The sequence below is a fragment of the Trachemys scripta genome, chromosome 5 (genome assembly GCF_013100865.1).
Source record: "Trachemys scripta elegans isolate TJP31775 chromosome 5, CAS_Tse_1.0, whole genome shotgun sequence".
Lineage (NCBI taxonomy): Eukaryota > Metazoa > Chordata > Testudines > Emydidae > Trachemys > Trachemys scripta.
In genome coordinates, this window is record NC_048302.1 from 14820917 (window position 1) to 14839764 (window position 18848).

Genomic DNA, 18848 nt, shown 5'->3' on the forward strand with positions numbered 1-18848 from the left:
AGATGGGTGAGGTAACATCTTTAATTAATCCAACTTCTGTTGGTGAGAGAGACAAGCTTTCACGCTTACACAGAGCTCTTCTTCAGGTCTGGAAAATATACTCAGAATGTCACAAGGTGGATCAGATTGTTTAGCATAACTTCTTGACACGTATTTCAAAAAAGAACAGGAGTACTTGTGGCACCTTAGAGACTAACAAATTTATTAGAGCATAAGCTTTCGTGGAAAGCTTATGCTCTAATAAATCTGTTAGTCTCTAAGGTGCCACAAGTACTCCTGTTCTTTTTACGGATACAGACTACCACGGCTGCTACTCTGAAACGTATTTCAAAGACCATTCAAAATTAAGTGTCCCATTAACACCTCTCTAGACATGGGGAGAGAAGAGGAAAAGGGAGGAAAGCTGTGGGAGGGGGTTAAGTGGGTTATATGTTGTTGTAATAAACTCTATATCCAGTGTCTCTATTCAGTCCATGATTTTTAGTATCTAGCAAAGTTAAGAATTTAAGCTCCCAGGCTCATCTTTTGATGGTGTTGTGCAGGTCTTCTTTGAGGATGAGGACTGAGAGGTCAGTTATAGAGTGATCACTTTATGAAACGTGTTTACCCAGAGTTGATCTGGTGTTTGTCTTATTTTTCTGTGACAGTTCAAGGGGACACAATCGTAGTCTTCAACCATGATGACTATGTTCACAAGGCCAGTAGACAACTGTTTCTCACCACCCACTATAAAGAACTCAAAACATACCCCACACCACAATTTACCCAGGAATTTAAGGATATCAAAATTCTTCCTTAAACAACTCCAAAGAGAAACTCTACAACTTCATCCCCCACAAAACCAACCCAGGGTTTTACATCAGGGGTGGACAAACTTTTTGGTCCGAGGGCCGCATCTGGGAATAGAAATTGTATGGCGGGCCATGAATGTTCCCAAAATTGGGGTTGGGGTGTGGGAGGGCGGTGAGGGCTCTGGAGTGGGGCCAGAAATGAGTTCAGAGTGCGGGAGAGGGCTCCGGGCTGGGGCAGGGGTAGAGTGAGGGCTCCGGCTGGGGGTGCAGGCTCTTGGGTGGGGCTGGGTATGAGGAGTTTGGGGTGTAGGAGGGTGCTCTGCGCTGGGACCAAGGGATTTGAAGGGTGGGAGGGGGATCAGGGTTGGGGTGCAGGCGCTGGCTGGGGGTGCAGGCTCTGGGGTGGGGCTGGAGATGAGGGGTTTGGGGTGCAGGAGAGTGCTCTGGGCTGGGATTGAGGGGTTTGGAGGGTGGGAGGGGGATCAGGGCTGGGGCAGGGGGTTGGGGCATGGAGAACGGCTCCTAGAAGCAGAGGCATGTCCCTTCTCTGACTCCTATGTGGAGGCACGGCCAGGGGACTCAGCACTCTGCCCTGCTCGCAGGAACTGCCCCTGCAGCTCCCATTGGCTGCAGTTCCCGGCCAATGGGAGCTGCGGGGGCAGCGTGCAGAGCAGAGCCCCCTGGCTGCGCCTACGCATAGGAGCCGGAGCAGGGCCATGCTGCTGCTTCTGGGAGCTGTGTGGCGCGGCCCCCGACCCTGCTCCCCAGCTGGAGTGGGCCAAGCCCTGTCCCGATTTTATAGGGACAGTCCCGATTTTGGGGTCTTTTTCTTGTATAGGCTTCTATTGCTCCCCATCCCGTGTCCTGATTTTTCACATTTGCTGTCTGGTCACCCTAGCCTCAGACCCCGCTCCCCAGCACGAGCTCGAAGGCTGGCTTAAAATGGCTGGCGGGCCAGATGTGGCCTGCGGGCCTAGTTTGCCCACCCCTGTTCTACATGCTTCCCAAGGTATACAAACAAGGGAACTCAGGCAGACCCAACATATCTGCCCATGGCACTCTTACCGAAGTGGTTTGAGGATGGTCTCATAGAAACCATCCTCAAACCACTCATCATACAAAGGGCCAGCTTCCTCCAGAATCTCTGCAACATTAACAACCTTCCTCAGAACATCATCTTTGCCACATGGCTACCACTTCACTATACACCAACATCCCTCACAATGACAGCATTGCTGTCTGCCTCAAATATTTACAAGACAATGGACAACCTACAGATATCCACCCAAAACACATCATCAAACTCATCCATTTAATCCTCACTCATCACAATTTTATATTCAACAGCAAACACTTAGTCCAAACCATGGGAACAGCCATGAGTATTAGGATGGCTCCTCATTATGCCAACCGCTTCATGGGCCACCTTGAAAAAGAATTTCTGGACAAATGCACCACGAAACCAATGATATACCTGAGCTACAACAGACATTCTCCAGACTCCATCATAGATTTTCACCATAACTTCAATACAGAATACAGAAATAAAACTCCCTCCAACTGCACACCCCTAATTGTCCCCTACCACTCCACACGGGAATCCATGTGAGGTATCAAACAACTAAAACCCATACCAAATGGAGACTAGATCCTGAAAGAAATCTTCCCTGAACCCCCTATTCTGGACTTGAAACAGCCCCTCCCAACCTCTCCAATCTCATTATCAGAAGCAAGCTTCCCATAGACCAGGACACACCAACTCAGAGCTGCACCAGACCCTGCCAGACCAACAGATGTAAAACCTGTACACATATGTCCACTGCTATAATGATCAATACCCCCCACAACACCTTTCAAGATACATGCCTGTCATGTGGCATACCTCATCTCGTGCACTAAATGCCCTAATGACCACTATGTAGGTGAAGCCAGACAATCACTACAATCACACAGAAAAATGATAAAAGATAAAAACACCATATCACCTGTGGGTGAACACTTTTCATAAAGAGATCACTCTGTATCTGACCTCTTTTTCCTCATTCTCAAAGGAAACCTGTACAACATCTTCAAAAAATGAACCTTGGAGCTCAATAAGACTGAACAGAAACACTGAATTTATGGCTTATTACAACAATCTATAACCCACTTAACCACCCTCCCACACAAACACACATCTTTTTTTCTCCTTCCCCGCCCCCCAGGACTGAAGAGGTATTAATGGGACACCTCACCTTGAATGGCCCCTCGAAATATGCATTAACTACCTATGCTAAACTATCCACCTAGTGTTTAGCTGTGACACTTTGAGTACATTTCCCAGACCTGAAGTAGAGTTCTGTGTAAGCTTGAAAGCTTGTCTTTCAGGACAGAAGCTGGGCCAATAAAAGATATTACCTCACCCACCTTGTCTCTCTAATGTAAGGACATGGCTGTCAAACCAAAAACTATTGAAGTGTCAGTATTTGATAAGAAAGTTCACTGAGTGTTCAGAACTCAGTGCTATTGTAGCACTAGGCCCTAAAACCACACCCTGGTCAGACTGGCAGAGACCCTGGGGGTATTTCACCTTCCTCTGCAGCTTTAAACTAGTGTAAATGGTGAATTCTCTGTAACTTGAAGTCCTTAAACCATGATTTGAGGTTTTCAGTAACTCAGCCAGAGGGTAGGGGTCTATTATAGGAGTGGGTAGGTAAGGTTCTGTGGCCTGCAATGTGCAGGAGGTCAGAGTAGATGACCACGTTGGTCCCTTCTGACCTTAACATCTATGAGTCTAAAGAACATGACCCAAAGATATCCTCCTGGAGATGTCTTGGGACAATCCTGTGAAGGGTGGGACAGGGGAAGGATTTTTCCCATTAGAGAAGGGCCATTGGCTCTGCTCTTGGAAAGAGTAGAACATGGGAGATCCGCAGAAGGCTGAGGTCCAGTACCTCTATGCCAGTTTTGAGGCCCTCTCGTCCTCACAACCTGCTTCCAGTTAGCAGTGGGAATAACTGCAACCTCAGTGCTTCAGTAACAGCCTTGGAGCATTTGGGAAGAGGGATGATATTTCACTGCCCCAACCCCAAGGAGACCTCCCCTGTGACAAATCTGGGTAGACGGAATACAGTGCCAGGTTGGAAGAAATTGCCACCTCATCAAAATCCACCAATCTCAAACTCCTGCCATGCATGTGTGTGGGAGGGCGGAGAGGAGGGGAGGGGAATTGAAGCACCATTGCTGACTGCTGTTTTGAAGGATAAAGAATGTTCATTATTCAGATGAAAGTAGATGTAATATAGACAGGCTGACAATTTCATTTTTTGCAAGGGATTAATAAGAGAATAAAGGATTTGCAACTTGAGAGTCCATAATGGACTACAAATATCAATTTTAGTGCTAGTGCTTTTAAAATAGTCCTTGATTTCAGAAAAACATCTGCACACCATTATAGCCTCAACTTTCAAATAATAGAGGAAAAGCTTTTATGAAAGATTTTACAGAAATATGGCATTCGGGTAAGAGCCAAAACGAGAGACACCAGTCTTCCTATCCTGGTTCATCTGTGCTTAGGTTTCTGTCAAAGCAGCAACTGCTTTAAAGAACACAGTTACTTCACCGTTATTAAACAGACCTTTTCTGTGGCTTACAATATACCACTGATAAAGATATCCCAAACCTACGTCTCATCTAGTATATAAACTCTTGTACTTAATCCATTCTATACAGCAACTGTGCTGCTCTACTACTTGCTTTCAAGAAACATATATGAAAAATAATCTATATTTCCCAACAAGAGTTTGGTGACAGTTATAGGTCATACGTCCAAATTAGCCATTTACGTTTTTTTACTTACCACTTTGCAACAAAGAGGCCAGAACCACCATAAAAGACCAATAGCCACCAAAAGTAACAGCACAAGAATGGCAATAAGGGCAGCTATACCATTCGACTATGGAGAAACAAGAAGGGAAAAGAGAGTCACTGGATGATGTTAACAATTTCTATCTCATTAATAAATGTTTTTCGTCTCTTCCCCCCCCCCCCCCCCCCCCCCCAAACCAGTTACATCTTGATTCACATACAGAGGGTTCCTACTTGCCGGACCCTCTTTCTGCGGATCTTACTCAGAAAAAACTCTTTATGAAGCCTTTAGTATCAGGCCCGCTCTGGGCCACATTCACCCCTAGTTAGCTCCTCTGACACCTTGTATGTTTAGTTCCCTCCCCTTCCGGGAACCGAGGAATGTACCTGGTAAACCAGGATGCTTTAAAGAAGCTGTATGATAAAATGAATGATGTGTATCAACTACAAAACAGAGCAGAAGGGAGATTAAAAGGTAATGTATATGTTCTCCAGTGCCTTATGTATTCTTGGTTTTGGAGAAACTCAGAGGCATAGGCTATTTTAAAGGACTGGACACAGCATCAATATAGAATATGACAGGGCACAAAACTTTGAACTGTAAAACAAAGAACATTGAAACTCATGTACCTGTGCCATTTTATGGACCTGTGTTCCAGACCAGTGTGTGCCATCACTGCACAAATCACACTTGGAAAATAATGGGCCCAATTCTCCTCTCATTTACTCCAGTGTAAGTCAGGAGTAACTCCACAAAGTCAATGGAGTTATACTGATGTGAAACTGGCACAAGTGAGAGGAGAATCAGGCTTAATATGGAGGGGGAAAAAGTCACTGGCACAGGTACACCAGGCATCCAGTGGCTAATGACTTTAAAGGATTACATTAAGAGCTGCCTAAGGAAAGCTGTTTGCCAGATCATCAATTCAGTCTGCAACCGTTGATAGGAAAGAGAATAGGAAGTAGAGTCCCAGGAGGGGTGTATAGGTAGGGCCCTACCAAATTCACGGTCCATTTTGGCCAATTTCATGGTCATAGGATCTTAAAAATCATACATTTCATGACTTTAGCTATTTAAATCTGAAATTTCGCAGGGTTGTGATTGTAGGGGTCCTGACCCAAAAAGGAGCTGTGGGGGCTCACAAAGTTATTGTACGGAGGTTTGTGGTACTGCTACCCTTACTTCTGCACTGGTACTGGAGGCAGTGCTGCCTTCAGAGCTGGGAAGCTGGACAGCGGCGGCTGCTGGCTGGGAGCCCAGCTCTGAAGGCAGAGCCACCGCCAGCAGCAGTGCAGAAGTGAGGGTGATATGGTATGGTGTTGCCACCCTTACTTCTGCGCTGCTGCTGGCAGGGTGCTGACTTCACAGCTGGGTACCCAGCCAACAGATACTGCTCTCTGGCCACCCAGATTTGATGGCAGCACAGAAGTAAGGGTGGCAATATTGCAAACCCCCTAAAATAACCTTGCAACCCCCTTGCAACTCCCTTTTGGGTCAGGATCCCCAGTTTGAGAAATGCTGGTCTCCCCCTGTGAAATCTGTCTAGTATAGGGTAAAAGCACAGAAAAGACCAGATTTCACAGGGGGAGACCAGATTTCATGGTCCATGACATGTTTTTCATGCCCGTGAATTTGGTAGGGCCCTATGTATACGGCTCCTATACCATGGTGTTTGGTATTCTAAAAATAAAGATTTAATTATAGTCCTGAAGTCTGAATGCTCATCTTGCCCTGCAGGGAAAAAAAACATAAGAACTACCGGACTGGATGTAACCGGTGGTCTATCAAGTTCAGTATCATGTCTCCGACAGTGGCAAATACCAGTTGCTGCAGAGGAAGATGCAAAGGAACCTAGCGTAGACAGTTATGAGATAACAAGAAGTTTCCGTCTAACCCAACGGGACATGTGGAATTTTAAGGAGCCATGACTGTTGGTTCAATAAAAGGTACTACCTCACCCCCTTGTCTCTCTCAACAGACAGATACTCCACGGAGACCTTTAAACTCAGATAGTCTCACAAGGTCATACAAGTCACACAAAGTCACTGCTTTGGCTCATGCATGCAGCAAAGATGGCCGAAGGCTAAATGGTGCCACTTAGGCCTAGGCTAATTGGGCCATGAGGCTCTTAAAGAGCCACACTCTCAGAGGCACACAGAGAGGGATTACGCTTAGCCTATTTCAAGTTAGCTGTCAGCCCATTTTGCCGCTTTTGTCAGTGTGTGAAGGATGACTCTCAAAAAGTCTTAGACTGCACCTCTAACCTTATTTTTAAGGGAGGACGTGGAGAACAGAAGTGGCTAAAAGCCCCAAACCCACATCCTCTGCGTGCTCTTTTTCTAAATCCTGGGTATAGTGTGCTCCACAGCATGCTGATTTGGAACAACATTAAGGGGAAATCAGTGATGTGCTTTGTGTGAATGAGACCTGTTCACATTTCATAGGGGGACCAAAAAAAAAAAAAGGCAAAGGATTCAGCTTGATTCTCCTCTCACGCCAGAGTAGAGTAGGAGTATTGTATTGAAGTCATGCTGGTGTAAATAAGAGGAGAATCAAGCCCTACTCAAATGATGACTAATAATGTGTAAATGTTAGGTGACCATTTAAGATGGTATCATAAGTAAATAATGGCCATGCCTCGCTGCAACACCTTTTTTGTTTGTTTTCTCTGCCGCAACTTCAGTTTGCTGTTGAAGGCTGTAACTTTTGTACCAGGTTAGCCATCAGCTGCTCTGCCATTAGAATTAGCTCAGTGTTCGAGCAGTGACCCATTTCTATGCAGTTGCCCATCTGCTACTATGGAAACAACAGTTCTCCTTGTATGGCCCTTCCTTCACTGCACAATGCATGACATGAGGGTTTACAAAGAAAAAAGATGAGCAGAAGTAGTGCTGGATTTCCTGTCAGTTCACGTCTGTAGTCATTCTGCTTCCTGCTGCTTGAAAACTTTTAACCACAGAGAAACAAAATGGGTTACGGTTTTGCCAGGAACGGAACAGAGGAATAAAATGATTTAGTAGGATTTGTTTTGTGTTGATGCTGTATTTTTTTAAGTTTGTTTGCACTGTCAGCATGTAGATTTATATGTGGTCATGGTAAATTCATAGTTTCAGCATATAGTGGCCCACTCGCCCCTCTGAAAGGATGAAGAAAAAGGGAAGAGAAGTATATCCGGTGTCATGACAAAGCATCCTCCTGTATCCTTATGTCATTAATTCAAGATGTTGCATCATCATCCATTGATACATCATCATGACATCAGGTGGAAATAGGCTACAAACCTTATAATGGATTCATCTAAGTGTCTCAGTGTGATTTAGGTTTGGTGAGCTGCCTCAATTCTAGCGTCATTCAGACTCCTTCCACCAAATCCTAAAACCTGAGTTGGTGCTGACATCAACCCCGCAAAATTATCCATATTCGCAATTTTAAAAGGGTTGAAAAAAATAAGCTTGAGTTCTACAGGTTAACTCCCTGTGAACAACAATCTGTTGGTGGAAAACCACGCAAAATGATAGGTTAAAAAGGGGGGTGATTGGAAGTACAGAGTGACCGAGTTCCTGGGGAACTCATCTATATTTTGCACGACACGAATATTATTTATATTCCTTTTCTCTCCCTTTAATAAACACAAATGGTCAATTCTGCCCTTTATGTGCTCACAACTCCTACAGATTTCAATAGGAACTGGGCATGTCCACACACAATGAACAGCAGAATGCATGGTCTCATATTTACCAACCTGAAAGTAAAGCCACAGTACAGGCATGCTTTAAAAAGGGCAAACATTTCGTGCAAGTATTTGATCCTTTCACAAAAGCCTCCGAAACCCCCTATTCTATATGAAAGCTATCTACAATATAAATACCACTATATCAGGAGATCTGGTTCCAGCTTGGTTTGCCCCTGACCTAATTATAACATTGTTATAATTTGTAGTGTAGATGAGACCAGGTCCATAACCAATCTTCCATAACTGGGCTAAAGTCTTGAGTTCCATCTATACAACCTCAGGCTTTACATCACCACTATGGACCCATCTACACTGTAAAATGGAACCAAGTTGTAACTGGGTCAGTGGACAATTGTATCCTAACTAACTCCTCTGATACAACTATACTTGTAGTGAAGGCAGGTCCCTAAAGGGTGAGGAAAGTCATCCAAAGGCCTCAGAGTTGCAGCAGCAGACCGTAGTAAATAATATGTTGTAATACGTTTAGCATATAATAATGCATAGCTATAGGAAAAACATATGCAACGTACATATTGAAAACATACATTCCTTAGCTGACAAGCTAGGGAATGCTGAGAGGTAGCAAAGAGACTGTCCAGAGGGGAAGGAAGATTTCCCCGGCTTTCCCCTCTACAAATAGCTCTCTGACTGGGTCTGTCTTCAGCAGTTTCTGAAGTAGTTAGCAAACCAGAAGCAATGGTGATGGAAAAGGAGGGAAGCTCTTTATAGACAGTCTATGTTGGGTGTTGAGGATAACCAGTTAATCATGCATTAGTGTAAAAGATGTTTTGTATGTTATCTGGAAATTGAGCATAATGCATCTGGTAACATTCCTTTTGCACGGAATCCTGCAGAGACTTAGTGTTGCCAGGTGTCCCGTTTTCGACCGGAAAGTCCGGTCAAAAAGGGGACTTGGCAGTATCCAGTCATCACAGCTGACCGGACACTAAAAGTCCAGTTACCAGAGTAACCATGATCAGCCTCCCTGCTGAGAGGGCAGGAAGAGCAGCAGCTACTCAGCTGCTGATGATGATGGAGAAAACTGGCTGGCTCCCAGACCTAGCTCCAGCCTCTCCAGGGGCGGGAGGAGGGGGGCGGATCCTGTCTGCCCCACCCTCCACCCCACTGTGCCCCAATTTTCCCACTCCGGGGACTGACCCCCACCCATTACTGCCCCTCTGCTGCCCGTTACTGCCTCACACACACACACAGAGCATGCCCCCCCAATGCCTCTTACTGCCTCTCCCCACCACGCACCCCGCTGCTGCCAGTTAGTGGTCCCCCAACTCTAGCGCCCCCTCTCTGCCATTTAGTGTCCTAGCACAGCATGCCCCATCAGTTCCAGTTAGTCCTCCCCCCATGCCCCATCAATGCCAGTTACTGCTCCCTCCGTACCCCCCACACCTCCTCAATGACACTTACTGCTCTCCCAAAACCCTAGTGCCCCCCCCACCTCATTCCCCCTCCATGCAAGTTAGTGCCTCTACAATCCCCGAACCCCTCACTGCCAGTTACTGCCCACTCACATCTTTGGGCAAGGCTACATTTTTGTGAGTTCTCAAGAGTGTGAATTAGTACATTTCTATTCAAACAATATTCCCAGATGCTTATTCTAGTGGCAATTTTAAAAATAAGTCGGATTTAAAATAAAATACTGTCTTAACCAGCCAAAAGTCACTTGCCAGCTTTTCAAAGAACTATTTAGATACCTAAAAAGACTTAATTTCTACAAAACAAATCTTACTGTGCATAATATGCCAGAAGCCAAAAAAAAGGTACCAAATTTAGAGATTCTAAAACAGAAACAAGTTGATTAGGACTTTGGAAAATGGGGCAGCTAGCTAGCAGCAGCTTGGCAAATGGTTTGCTGCATTTTATAGCAGAATTACAAATGCTGCCAGGTTTGTTTGGCATTATCTTGGGATATGTTTTAGCAAGGCATTCTTGTTTATACAGCTGAAACTTTCCTTTTCTAAGTTTGTGGAACTTCTCATTCACCCTCACCACAAGAAAAAACTCACATTTCTGTACCATTTGGTATCTAATAACTCATAGAAAAGAGGTGGGATGGGGTTTTAACCAAGTTATAAGAACATTTTTAAACTTTGTTTTTTATATTAGTAGTGGTGGTACTTCTCACTTAATGTAGATGCACTTAAACCTGTTTAACTCTCACTTAAATTAGCTTAGTTTAATTTAGTAATTTACTAATACATGCTAAACAAGGATTAAATGGGTTTAAGTGCACCTACATTGGGGGGGTATCACCTATTTAACTATACAGACTTCAAATTAATTTAGTTAAGACTGTACAACTTTTCTAATATAGACAAGCCCTAAGTATTAGGACACAACTGCATATTGGGCAAATGTCAATATTTATTTGTACAATACTACACTGAATCTGTTCATTGGAGTACGTCTTCACTACCCGCCGGATTGGCGGGCAGAGATCGATCCAGCGGGGATCAATTTATCGCCTCTAGTCTAGACGCGATAAATCGATCCCCGAGCGCTGTCCCGTTGACTCCTGTACTCCACCGCCGCGAGCGGCGCAGGCAGAGTCGACGGGGGAGCAGCAGCAGTCAACTCACTGCGGTGAAGACACCATGGTAAGTTGATCTAAGTATGTCAACTTCAGCTACGTTATTCACATAGCTGAAGTTGCGTAACTTAGATTGGTTCCTCCCCCAGTGTAGACCAGGGCTAGGTTTGCTTCATTTGAGCGTGCAATCAGTTCTCTTTTAAAAATAAAAAAGTCCCTAAGCAGGTGTGTGCGTGGAAAGCCTACCTACAGAACAGGTGAGACATTTAATGAATGCTCCTAAGGCTAGAGGGTTTCTCCACATGATTTTTCTCTGGAGTTTTGTTGTAGAAAGAAATCAAGTATGAGAAAAACGTTTTCCAAAAGACAAAGAACAAACACTTCTTTTAAACCTCTCATGCTGTTCTAAGTCTCATCTAAGAATCAGAACTATCTTGCTCAATCACACCAGCTTCCTAGGAGCGGAGAGTGAGCAGAGGGCAGGGCCTCGAAGGGAAGAGGCGGGACAGGAGTTGGGGCCTTGGGGAAAGAGCAGGGATCAGGGGGCATGGACTCCTGGAAGAGGTGGGGCAGGGGCGTGGCCTAGGGGAAGAGGCAAGGCAGGGGTGTCCGGTTTTCAGCAATTAGAAAGTTGACAACCCTATGTAGATTGGAATGCTAACTAGTATAGTTGTCTGCCACGTTACTGGGAAATAATAAATGAGCCATTTCACATACTATAACTGCAGAAAAATCTGCCAAATACCAATCCTTTCATTAAGCACATCCAATCAGCAAAGCTTGCCTGCGTGCACAGAAATTAAACAAAGAACATAAACATGCGTTTCGCAACAGTTAATGATTTAGAAGATATATGCACCTGTGCTTAGGTACGGTTTCACAGCTATTCCTTTTCACACATTATTAATAGGTTAATGCAGCTCTGCTCTGATTAGAGAGTCTCCCACCCAAAAAGTTACGCAAGCATAAAACGGTAAGTCTCACAATTTCAACGTCTACATGAAATGATGTCAATCATTGACTTACACATTCCGAAGCTGTAATTATTAATGAGCTGGAGATCAAAGACTGTCCTTCATTCAAACTCACCAAAACTTCTAGTGTCCTGGAAATTAAAAAAAAGGCAAACAAATATACATGAGCATATACACATTAAGTAGGAATCTTGCACCAGTCAGATTCCGTTAAAATAGAGCAGGAAGCATGGTAGACCAGGAGAATGGGAAACAAGAGGTGGACATCTCTAAAGCTTACATGTTGTATTACTGTTTATAGACAGTCCTGATCCCTTACAATTTGCCAGTATTTTTAGCCATTCAATTAGGATATAGATTTAGCTGTCTAACTCTAGTAATCAAAGTTTGGTAACTGGCACTTCAACTTTTGTGTCTCAGTTTACCCAACAGTAAAATGGGCATATTAATAGTTAGCTACCTCACAGGAGTTAATATTTGAAGACAAGTTTGATATCCTTGGTAAAAAGACCTATCTAATTATAAAATATTAACTCATCCTCGATCATACTTTTTTAGGGTTTTATTTTTACAAATAGTAATAAAAATAATACTGTAAACCCTGTTCAATAAAAATATATCTAGTAATATGCAACCAGCAGGCTAACAATGCTGGCTGTTTATAAGTGGCCAAGACTGTCTATAATAGCACATCAATATGAAAGTTATACAAATATTAAGTAGTTTACATTTTTCAAATTAATCCTAGAAGAAAAAGATATATGGTGAATATTAAACAGAAAAGACTCAAACTTCTCTGTCTTTGTTTCATGATTCAGAAAGCTCACAATATGCAGGGTATGTTTTGAAATATAGATCTCCTTGAATTAAAATGATTAATCATTTATACCGCTCTTCATAGATATCATAATTTTTTATTCTGGCACAAGCATTTTAGTCAATATTAAATTTGAAACTCTTAACTAATTTGTCTCAGCTGGTTTCTGTTTCAGATTTTAGTAAAAAGGTATTAAGTTGCTTCTACCGCTCAATTTTTTTTTTTTTAAATGGTCTGTGCTGTGAAAGAAAAATCCCCAATATCTTTCTTTATATTATGCATCATTCTAAATAGATGGGAGTGAAAAGTCTGCATAATTTTTGTTCTTGTCCCCTTCCAATTTTCTACACTTTTAGTTATAAATAAAATTAATTAAATAAATAAATAATAATAGTTCTGCACTTTGCCCCTATACATCAGAGTTCTAGACAAGTCTAGGGGGAAAAACTACTGAAATACTCAATTCTTATAGTATTTCTGATCCAAACCAGAGAAAACACTAGGAGTTTCATGAGAGAGCCTTTGAGGATTTCAATATCACATATGAATTTGGTTAAGATTTGGATAAATGTATAGAGCCAAAACCCTGACTTATCAGTTAAGCATGTGATTAAATTTAAGCACAAAAGTGAAATCCTGGCTCCCTGAAGTAAACAGCAAAACATCCATAGACCTCAGTGGGACACGATATCACCCTAAGCATTCTGCTGAGTAGGCATATGCTTAAAGTTAAGCATTTGTTTAGTGCTTTGTTGAAACTGGCCCACATTCCTGACAGGTGATCAGAGATGATCCGGATGTTTATCTGAACTAACCCCCTGAACCTTTTGAAGTTTGCCCATCCTAAATGCCAGCTATGACATTCAAATACAAGGCCAAATTTTGCTCTCCACTACGCTGATCCAAAGCCCACTTGAAGTTAATGTGAGTCTTTCCGTTGACGTCAATGACTTGGATCAGGTCCTTTTACGGCCTTGTAATCCTAGTGGGGTTGCACAGATGTAACTGAGAGAAGAATTCAACCTATAAGTGCTCATATGTACCCTCAGCACAGGGAAGCCCTTTTTGACTTGTGAATTTTTAACTGAGCACAAACGCAAAGAGAAAAGATTATCCGTCCATAACACCGTGTTTCATTTTTTCCCTTTTGCTTTGTTTGCCTATTTAAAGCACAAGTTACGCAGTGACGTGCTATAAAACATACAGACTCCAAGCCAAATTTTGCTTATTTACACACCCATGAAACGGCATTAATTACTGTTATGTTTCATGAGTGTAACAGACAGACAATTTGCCTCTTCAACATTTACTGAACTTTTTGGTAGTAGTAATTAAAATAATTACTAATTCATGAATGCTTTTCCCTTTTACAGTGTATACCGTCCGTTGGTCTCAAAGCATTTCCCAAGCATTAATGAAGTAAATCTCACAATGCCCTAAATTCTACTCAAAGCTGTGGTGTGTGACCTTGGGTGAGCCATTTTCACCTTTCAGCATCAGTTTATCCACCAGCAATAAAACAGGGATAACAACAGTTACCATACCTACCTCACCGGGGAGGTTGTGCAGATTAATTAGTTCATTTTCGTTCAGCATTTTGATTACATATAGCACTATATAAGTACTGTTAGTCTTACTATTTTTGGAGGGGGGGGGCGGAATGAAGTACATCTTAATTTATTTTGGCACATCAGCTGAGTCTCTAGTGACAGTGTTTATCAATGACAATATTTTAATAAGAGGGAGCCCAATCAACCTAACTCAGGATCAGAGTCCAGTTAGCAGAGATCAAGTCAACATCCCCAGTCTTCAGGAGTGAGTCAATCTGTTTCACTCATCACCCTAAGATTGACTTTGGCTTCTTACACAGACATTTACAAAACTGAGGGGACTTCTATTGAAATGAGATGGTGGCTGACTTCTGACTAGCTAAGACATTGGGCTATAATATTATGAGGTGAACTTGATGCCCACACTAATGTTTGAAGTGTTCACCATCTATTTCAAATAGTGACATATCTAAATGAGAAGTTTATGTTAGGCCTGTTGTGAAATTTTGATTGGTTGGTTTTTAAATATAATAGACATCCACAACAGAATAGAATGGGTCCAGGAATCTTCAAGTAGTCAAGCTATTGGACTGGTTTAATACTCTAATATAAGGTGACATCCTGGCTCTACTGAAGTCATTAACAAAACTTCCATTGACTTCACTGGGGCCAGGGATTCACCCATAGACCAGAACACTATAGCAGCAGTTCTCAAACTGTGAAGCATGTCTCAGTAGGGACCACGCACCGGAGATATGCAGGTTGGTTTAAAATACAGCAACACAATAAAGTATTAGCATGCAACTACAATGATCAAAGTTCCGAAGATGGTCCTCCAAAATGCTTCTGAGTTTTAAAGATAACACGCTAGGTTTTTAAAGTTTGAGAACCTGTGCTATAATATACCCACTAAAATATTTTTTTTAATCTCCAGTGATGTTAGAAATGTAAGTTACTTTTTTAGCTCTCTCAACTCTTTGTTTATAATTTTTAAAGACAAAACCTGCAGTCCTTTCATGCGCAAAATTCCCACTGAGATCAACAGGAGTTTTGACTAAGCAAGGTTTGAGAGCTCCTGGATTTGGCAAGTAGACAAGATGCCTGCGATTATAAATTTTACTGCATCCTACAGATTTTTGGGTGAAAGATTCAAACTGTTTTCAGTTGCTTGATTTTCCTATGTACTTTATTTTTAAAATTTGAATGTGAGCCTGGAATACCTCTTGATTCTTTTTTTCGCCCCTTCTGGGTCTTCCCCTTCTGCCAACTTTTTCCTTCCTACCAAACTCTTGTGTGTTTCCTTATGGCAGTAAAACTTTCTAACGGTATTTCATCATATTCTGTACTTTCTGGAAGTTAGCTGATTTGTTCAATAGGTTACTGGCAGTCCAAGACATACATGACAGTAAGAGGAAAAAAATGCCTCAATGACAGAATGCCATCTTCAACCCTAGTAACTGAAAGTTCAGTAATATATTCAGGTTCTAATTTTTTCAGCTGTGCTACTGGAAAATAAAACACACATCAGAAATTAAACTATGCAAGCAACTGAATTTTTAGAGATGTATTCTTCTTTGCATGTGTATCTATGATGTTTGGTAATGTTTATTTCTTTATTTATTCACTTTTAGAATTACACCTACCTTAAAAACTCTTAACTCATTACAAAGACATAAATATTTAATTATTTTATTAGAATCATCACAAAACAAGGCTCCTAGACATGGGCAACACCTGTAAATATCAAACCAGAAAAGCACCTCCCTCAACCTTTTCCCAGCTCCAAGGCACCCTTCCGACACCAATCTCCCCTATTCCGTTCCCAGACCCTCACACAAACACGCAAACATTCCCTTCTCCTCAAGAGCAAACAGATGTAGCTTGCAGAACAACTTGAAGGAAGGTATTGTTAGCTCAAACACCTCAGATGAGCTAAGTTGTTGTAGTAATACACGGGGAGAGAGACAGTCTCATGAACACACTGAATTGGGAGTTGGGTACCTAATTCTATTCTATGAGGTTTCTTTGAAAATCCCAACCTTAAAGACTATAATCAAGCCCCTTAAACTTTGCCCTAACTTAGTGTTTGAAGCAACATTAAGTCATTTAGTCTTTTTCCCCTTCTCTGCATTGTGGGGAAATGCATGTGGTTGGTGTTGGATTTTTTTAACCAGCCTCTAATCTACAAGCAATTGGAGGGGCCAGTTCTTTCCCTAGATTTCTTATGGAGCCTTTTAACATTTTTTCCCAGGAGGTAGCTTTTGCAGCTTCCACGTTTTTATGATTCCTGAGGCATTTTTTCCTAGCTGGGAGCTTCGTGAGATCTGCTGAAACATGGTAGGTTCACACAGTGTTGTTACGAATAGGTGAAGCTCTGTTCTGGTTACTTTAGTCGGTACTTTGAACACCACAGGAAATGTGAAGGTGGCAGAAATACTTTAGAAGAGTACAGAAGCTTCTTCAATTATTACAAGTAACACGCTGTGGATCAAGAAACTCCTTTTAACCGAACAGGACATACGAAAAAATCTGACATAATCGCTAATACTTTTATATTAGGGGCACAGGGCATCCATTCGTGCCTATTGGGCCAGCTGAGCTCAAGCAGGGATTCATACCTCAGAGTAAGAACGGGCAGCAATACAATTACTGCTTTTTACCAGGAATGGCAGTTTTAAACTCCAGCCCTGCCAGTGGAGGCTGCTCAGGGAATGTGTGAATTAGCACAACTCTGGAGTGTTCTGGCTCCACCCACTCCTTTTGTGACCCGTGTCAGCAGGGTCAAGACGCCTAGCAGTAAACATATTGTGACCTTCTGTGTACCTGCTCCAAGCAGGCTTACTACCACTAGAGGCACAAAGACTGCCATTCGCTGAGAGAAGATGAGGGAACCCACGCAGTTGAGCCTAACTACTTACTCCTGCCTACATGCCTGATTATTATCCACCACTTTATAAACCAGGAAACTAAGGCAAAGGTTATGGCCAAAATCATCACACTTGGGTGCCAACGTTAGTTACCTAAATAAGATCCCTGAATTGCCTAAATAGGGATTTAGGAGCCTAACTCAAAGCACCCAGTTTTGCAAATTGTAATCCTAAATGATTTGCCCCAGGCCACGCCGGTTTTGTGGTGAACAGCCGGTATCAAGGGTAGAACCCTGGAGTTTCAGACTCCCAAGCTGGTTTCAGAGGACTGCACCACACATAACTGACACTGTACATGAATAAATACTTAATATTAAATGTGATTTGGAAACAGGATCTCAGAAGTGGGATAAATGAAGTCAAAGACACAATTTTCCACTGACGTGAATGGGAGCATACTCTAAGTATCCTGCCATGGCCTACATTACTCAGAACAAAACAATACAAAAAAGTCAGTAATTAAAATTAAGAGCACCCCATATTCTTGTATGGACACTGCTGATAAGGCTGCTACTGACACGGTCTACAACTTAATCCTTCTCCCACACTGAAGACAAAGGATCTGATTTCCACTTACAATAAAGCCTCTTTACAGGGCAACGTAGTGTCCTTTCAACAGGCATAGATTACATTTATGTCAGGCCCAAAGATAAAATCCCCACGGATTTCAATCTGAGCAGGATCAGGTTCCTAGTGCCATTTGCCAGGCTGCATGTTCCACCAACCTTTAGCTGTCAAATGTTCTGACAAAAATCTCAAGCAACAGGCTCACTGAACACATCAGCTATCAACTCAGATTTAACCAACTCAGAAGAACCAGTTTCTGTATTAGCTTACTTCTTGATATACAGCTGCAGGGGCCAGCCATCCAAGATTCTCAGAGGAGTTGATCATATTCTTTCAGTTCTTGAAGCTACAGAGTGAACTCAGACAGAACTGTCTCATCCTCAAAAATATCAACATGTCAAGATACAAAATAATTTCTTTCCTGCAGTTGTCATGTTTGAGGGATATGAGCAATGTTTTATTTGTTTTGATTTTGGGTATCTACCTATGCACTTCACATTAACTAAAAAAAAACTTCACAACTAAAATCCAGAAAACATTACTGACATGCTTGGCCATAAACACACCGTGCCAGCCCACTGTGGTGGTGATGATAATCTCACAATACATCCACCTATACCGTCAACCCCCTCCCCAAACACCCAAGAGAAAAGATTTGCATATATTAACATGATATATTAACTATTTTAAAGGTGTCTCAGGTTGGGCACCCAAAGCTGAGGCACCCTACATCATTATTGCATTATTGAAAATCTTGGCTATAGAATTTAGACCTTGACTAATGGTTTCGTCCCAGGGAGCACATGACTTAGCCTGCCTGGTAATATTTCTGCAAATGCCTGACTGCTAGAACAAGTGGTTTTGTAAATCTGAACAGATAAATAAATATTTACTTGAAGATCAGTCTATTTATGGAAGCACCTACAGTGTGCTAGCTGCTTTCCAAACACTAAAGGGCTGTCTCTGCTTCTGTGTCTTCACAATCTAAGGATATCTAAGTGCGCCCAAGTAACTAGCTATATATTCAAATATCAACTCATGACAGTTACATCCTTTGAAAGTTTATTTCTGACATACACAATTATATTTAGCCCAAT

The 18848-nt window shown here is 42.3% G+C and overlaps 1 protein-coding gene across 2 annotated transcripts in view; it reads right to left on the minus strand.

Moving 5' to 3' along the window:
- ANTXR2 (ANTXR cell adhesion molecule 2) overlaps positions 1–18848 on the minus strand; it is a 176799-nt gene that overhangs the window by 91909 nt on the left and 66042 nt on the right. Inside the window, exons 11-12 of one of the 2 annotated variants that reach the window (XM_034770866.1) lie at positions 11943–12021; positions 4630–4725 (exon numbers count right to left, since the gene is read on the minus strand). In XM_034770866.1, the coding sequence (XP_034626757.1) occupies positions 4630–4725; positions 11943–12021 (175 nt within the window). The remainder of the gene's footprint in view (positions 1–4629; positions 4726–11942; positions 12022–18848) is intronic. The other variant, XM_034770867.1, reaches the window with a different exon arrangement.